This window comes from Arachis ipaensis, chromosome B08 (assembly GCF_000816755.2).
Source record: "Arachis ipaensis cultivar K30076 chromosome B08, Araip1.1, whole genome shotgun sequence".
NCBI lineage: Eukaryota > Viridiplantae > Streptophyta > Magnoliopsida > Fabales > Fabaceae > Arachis > Arachis ipaensis.
Genome location: NC_029792.2, coordinates 385,486 through 392,150, shown reverse-complemented (window position 1 = coordinate 392,150; position 6,665 = coordinate 385,486). Strand labels below are relative to the sequence as shown.

Below are 6,665 nucleotides of genomic sequence, written 5' to 3'. Positions count from 1 at the left end.
AATTTAAAAGAAAATATATTTTTAAAAAGGCAATTCAAATTAATCCTTATATTTGTTTAGATAGATGAGTGAATTCAATAATTCATTAGTTATAGATTGGACAATTATACACATATACTCGGGTGTACATCACACTGTGAATTGTTGATGAATGCAATAATTAGAAAACATTGTAGTAATTTAGAAGTTAGAGTGACTAATTAAAAGCATGAGTAGTGATTAGAATCGAGTGCGGGTATTCCTTGAGAATAGGCATACTCCTTCAAAGTCATTGGGCCGGTCCGTTACGGCCCAAAATGAAAATGGATCGGCCCAAAAGACACCATCTTATGCGGAGGCAAGTTAGCGCGGTGGACTGGTTGTAGAAGAATGGAGATGGAGGAGGAGCACGTGATGAGCGAGGTCCACTTAGGATGCCCACCTGGTCTCTCAGATCCTCATATTTCAACATTCACCGTTCGTCTTGTTCCGTTTCCACAGCGCAAAGAAGAAGAATCAGTGGCATGTGAGAGTCTGCAATTTGATGATGATGGTGACCTCCTTCTTCGTAGAAGCAGCACTGTGAGAATCAGAATCCGCCATAATATCACTTCTTCAATTCCCAATGTTGGTCTCCAGGTAAACACTAATTACTTTATAGTTAATACTAGCTTCATTTTTATCCTTTTTCCTTTTTCTTGTTTTATAATTTATTATTTTGTTTTTCAGGTATGGAGAGCTGAATTGGTATTATCTGACTTCATATTGCATAAAGCATTATGTTCATCTGAATTCCGTGGAGTTGTTGCATTGGAACTTGGTGCTGGAACTGGTATTTTCACTAATTCTCTTCTTGACTTTCCCAATTAGGCTCCTTTTTTATATGATTTTGCAATTATAAACCCTGAATGAAAGCTATGACTACTTGATTATGTATGTGATGTTTTATGTTTATGATTTCAAGCTTTCAAATCCTTTTCCAGGTTTGGTGGGTTTATTACTTGCACGTGTTGCAAATGCAGTGTTCCTAACAGGTAATGTGCCTTCTTTTACTTTGGTGCCATCCATGCATGTATGTTGTTTATTTCCTTAATTTGGTTGAAATTCTTGTAATCTTAAGTTTGATTGTCTTGTGTAATTGCATCTTTCAGACCGGGGTAATGAAATTCTTGAAAACTGTGCAAAGAATGTTGAGCTTAATTTTGGATTATTGAATTGTCAAGCTGGAATTCATGTACGAGAACTTGATTGGTTTAATTGCTGGCCTCCACAACCAAGAATAGGAGAGGATCCTTGCACACCAAGGTAAAGTTTTTTATTTTAATGAATTAGTTTCCAGGCAACTATGAGTCTCTATATGTTTTTCAATATTTTTCCTTTGGTTAAGGATACCTTGGATGAACATAACTAACTTTAGATCAATTACATATCAAATGCACATCACAGTCACTTTATGGCTTCATCATGCAGTTATTCTTGGACATCCGGCGAGATTGAAGATGCAGAGAATGCTACTTTGTTGGTGGCAGCTGATGTTATTTACAGTGATGACCTTACCGACGCATTCTTCAGCACCGTAGAGGGATTAATGTCAAAGGGCTCAAAAAAGGTATATGTTCTTACTGATTCTATATGCAAATTCTGTTTGATTGGCCCCATTTTTGAGTTTGAGGGATTTCACATGTCAAGGGTTTCAAATTGCTTGACTTGCTCCATCTATTATTTAGGTGTTATACTTGGCATTGGAAAAGCGCTACAACTTCAGTCTTTCTGACCTTGACATAGTTGCAAATGGATATTCACATTTTCGAAACTACTTCAAGAATGAGGATGGTAAGCTCATAGTGGAATCCATATTTTTTTTAATGCACTTTAAGTTTTAAGCTGATGTAATTACTGAGTTTATGCAATGCTTAATGCACACGATTTATTGCAGAAAATGAAGAAGGCCTTGACTCTGTAAGCATGAGTAACTTTGTTGGGAAGCTGATAGACATGTCTCAAATTCCACAATATGTTAGAGAGTATGAAAGAGGACATGAAGTTGAGATTTGGCAGATCAAATATTGCGGACCTAAACATGAAGCCTCAGTTACCCGGGGTTAAAATTTTCAAGTAGAAAGAAATCTCTTACCATTGTTGTTTATGTATCTTAACGATTAACATCATCCAATTCATTTTTCCGATAGGAATGAATTTACTAAGTTAAGACAGTGAGTGGTGCATGGAAAGTACCAAGTCTGACAGCTAGTGACAACGATGCCATAATCTCAATCGGTCGTTGAGTTTTAACCAATTAAAGAAACGGTTTAAAAAAGACCAATTTATTGCCATAGGCATGTAAGGTAAGTTTCCAATTTTCCATCATGATTCCGAATTTGTGATAATGAGTCACCAACCATGTAGAAAGTAGAATCGCTTTTCTCAAGAGGAGTTGTATTTTGCTCAATATTAGTATCTGTGAAGCATAGCGTTAGCATAATTCTTAGATTTTACAAAGAAACAAAGGAGAATTTATTAGAATAAAGAAGAAACAAGATTTTAAAGAAAGAAAGTAATTGTAGCCATATATTTACGTAATAAATAATACTGTACATATATTTATGTGATAGATGTTAAAAACTAAGGGTTTAGCTAACAAGTATAATTACTAGTAGTAAAAAATTTTAAAATTGATAATTTTAACCTATAGTTAAGGTGTGAGATGTGAGTCTTATTTTACAAGGTCATTGTGTGAATTCCGATTAATTATTAATTAATTAATTTTTAATCATAATTTAGATTAGATAGAATTTGAAAATAAAATCAAATCAAATTAGTTTATAGTGCAAAAAAGCAGTTCTACTTTACATAGTTTAATCATTTTTTCTCTTTTGACCAATATATATATATATATACAGTGATTCTCTTGTTAGCTAGCTAGCTAGTTATCATGGCATGGGATTGGCGATGGCGTCCCCTTATGCACTCCATTCATTTGTTCCTGTTGATTGCCATTATTAGCTTAGGGACTTGTTGGTGGCTATGGCTCCACAAGACAGCATATGCAGTATCACCACCATCTTCCATTCTATGGATGATCTGTGTCGTTTATATTCTCCATGCTATCGTCGTCTTCCCAGTGACCATCGACACGATGCAATTTTTACAAATCCCCAGACTCAGCTTTTCTGTGATTGCGAGAGCTAGTTTCTCATTCTTCGTTTCAATTTCCTTTGCCACTCTGATTGCTGTGGCCGCACTTGAACCACCAACAGTCTCTTTCACTGCCAAACTAACCGGCTACTCAATTATGAACTTCTTTGCCAGTGCCTTGATGATTTCCAGTTTCCATGTGGTTCCTCATGATGAATTCGAACATAGAACGATTGTTCCCAAGCAGCGTTTGTTAGATTATATCACATACATTATTCCTGTTATATCCTTGTTGCATGCCATATATGCAACGTGTACCGGTGTGCGATTAGCAGCTGCTTCTCACGCAGTAGTTGCTACGACTGAACCAGTCGCTCATCCCTTTGAAGTCATTGCTTGTGCTGTGATGGCTTTCTGTGCGGTAATCTATTCAATGTTCTTAGCTGGCTGCCTCCCACTGCGTCCAGGGAGTGGCCGAACGAGATCGAGATCGAGATCGGATAAATAGGATCAGCTTTAGACCTTTAGTTAGTTCAAATATAGTTTTTTATATGGCTTTTATTGAATTCCATCTCTCTTTACCTTTTGTTACTCTTATGACTTTTTCTATATTTTCACTCTCAAGAATCGATCAAATTAACAATACTTCATGATTTGATATAAAATGTTTAAAAAAAAAAAGACTTCATTAGAGAGGAAACAAAAAACATCTTCCATAGTTGGTTTGTCTACTGCACAATCTTGTACACACAACAAAACAGAAATGAGTTGATGTAAATATGCATGGAACACACATTAATAAGTACAATTGTGTTAGGACTCCCAACATACCTTATAAACAGGACCAAAATCACCCTCTCCCACCTTATTAATGGATGAGAAATTGTTTGAGGCTGCAATGTTGCTTTCAAAACTGAATACTTTCACCTCATTACTTCTCCTTTCTTCTACTTTGATGTTTTCTGTTTTGTTTGGAACCACTCCATTGGATTCAGTAAATGATATCTTTTTGTCCAATTTTCCATCCACTATTATTGATATGAAAAGAATGATAATAACATGTAATTAGAGAATCACAGTAATTGATAATACTATGTTTTAAATTATTAATTATGTCGGAACTTGGAAGTTGAAACTACCTTGTGATTTATCTTTTCTCCTTGAGACACAACATAAGCAGAGGATAAAACGTGTTATTGCAATTTGCAAATGCTGCTCCAACCCCAACGATAAGCCATATCCACCATTTGTTTGCTGACAAATACAAACAAGTCCATAAAACAATTGGCATTCTTTGCATACATTTTCATCTTACCTAAACGTATGAAAGAGGACATGTCTCAAATTCCACAATATGTTAGAGAGTATGAAAGAGGACATGAAGTTGAGATTTGGCAGATCAAATATTGCGGACCTAAACATGAAGCCTCAGTTACAAGGGAGTTCAACACAGATCGTGGAGTGGAAAAGAAAATAACAAACAAGGAACCTGAAAAGATAAAGAACAGAAAACTGTCCCTAATGTTATCTCTGGTATTGCCATCAACAACAGAAGGGATCCAAACTACACCATTCTCTATAACAGATTACAGACATATGGAACACCTCATCTGTACCTCTTTCCGTGTTATTGAACAACCGCCGGTTCCTCTCTAGCCAAATGTTCCAAATCACTGAAAAAAAACCTATGAGCCACTTGTTGCGGTCTCCTTTCCTGCTAGCAACACCTGTCCAACTCTCAAAATGATCCTTTAGTGAGCTCGGAATAGACCACAATCTCCCAAAGTCAGATAACCATCGACACCACACCTGCCAAGCAAACTCACACCACAGGAACAAGTGATGTATATATTCAACATCTTTTTTACACATAACGCATATGTTATCACCATGTCCAATAATTTCCAGTCTATGCAATCTTTTTTTGGTATTCACTCTCCCTACCAAAGTAAACCAAATGAATAACTCCACTCATAGTGGTACCAAACCTTTTCAAATGGTTCTGGTGAAACTGTAGCTGGTGACTTCCTCCAGGAGAGACTCTGACTGCATTACCTGTACAAAAGAGTTAGTTGAAAAAATATCTTTCTTGTCAAACTTCCAAACAACTCTATCTTACTTATCATGTAATAGCTTAAAATTTCATGTAACTGATCCACTAATTCTAACTCCCATTAATATAATACTCACCTCTACTGAAAATTCCAGATCCATTCTGTAATCTCTTACCATTGTTGTTTATGTATCTTAACGATTAACATCATCCAATTCATCTTTTGGATTGGTATGAATTTACTAAGTTAAAACAGTGAGTGATGCATGAAAAGTATCAAGTCTGACAGCTAGTGACAACGATGCCATAATCTTAATCGGTCGTTGAGTTTTAACCAATTAAAGAAATGGTTTAAAAAAGGCCAATTTGCCATAGGCATGTAAGGTAAGTTTCCATCATGATTCCGAATTTGTGATAATCAATCACCAACCACGTAGAAAGTAGAATCGCTTTTCTCAAAAGTAGTTGTATTTTGCTCAATATTAGTATCTGTGAAGCATAGCGTTAGCATAATTCTTAGATTTTACAAAGAAACAAAGGAGAATTTATTAGAATAAAGAAGAAACAAGATTTTAAGGAAAGAAAGTAACTGTAGCCATATATTTACAATTCTATTAGGTAGACTACGAAAAATTTAAACAACGTGAATAATAGACTGCACCTCCCATATTTATGTAATAGATGTTAAAAACTAAAACAAGTATAATTAGTAGTAGTAAAAAACTTTGAAATTGATCGTTTTAATCTATAGTTAAGGTGTGAGATGTAAATCCCATTTTACAAGGTCATTGTGTGAATTCCGATTAATTAATTAATTAATTAACGAGTAATCAGGAATTCGTATCCCCTAATCCCAAGTATTCAGTCAGCACTACTCCCCTAGTTTCCATATCACTCCCATACATTACTACTCTATAGTCAATGTATATTGTATATACTTCAACAAAACAAAAAGACTAGGAATGAGTAATGAGTAAGTTTATTTCTCCGCCAAATCTTAATTGACTTTGATTTCTTGTCTCTACACTCAGCTATCTACTCTCTCCAGCTCATCACACTCACTCAAACTCAATTATTCATTCTCATACTCTCTCACCAACTCACATTTTCTTCCTTCTCCAAAATTCCCTTTTCCCAAGTTTCAGTTTTTTTCAAAAAGCAACTTTCTCTGGGTGAGGCCAATTGTTCTTCTGGATCCTTCATGATCCGAAGCAAGTAAAGGACCGAGCTTTGGATAATTGAGGAAGATGGGTTGCAACCAATCCAAGATCGAGAACGAGGAGGCGGTGGCACGCTGCAAAGACCGCAAGCACTTCATGAAGGATGCCGTCTCCACCCGCAACGCCTTCGCCGCCGCACACTCCTCCTACGCCACCTCCCTCAAGAACGCCGGCGCCGCCCTCAGCGACTTTGCCCACGGCGAGGTCCAGAATCCCCACCTCACCGACCTCCCCCACGCCGGCGGTGCCGCTCCCGGAACCTCCTCCCTCCCGGTAGG

The 6,665-nt window shown here is 36.6% G+C and overlaps 1 protein-coding gene across 1 annotated transcript; it reads left to right on the top strand.

Annotated features, from left to right (window-relative positions):
- On the top strand, positions 339–2,328 carry LOC107614490 (methyltransferase-like protein 22). The gene is made up of 7 exons (XM_016316686.2): positions 339–618; positions 709–811; positions 963–1,013; positions 1,131–1,284; positions 1,450–1,588; positions 1,707–1,812; positions 1,916–2,328. Exons 1-7 carry the CDS (start codon positions 370–372, stop codon positions 2,083–2,085), a joined length of 972 nt encoding a protein of 323 aa, XP_016172172.1. The 5' UTR covers positions 339–369; the 3' UTR covers positions 2,086–2,328.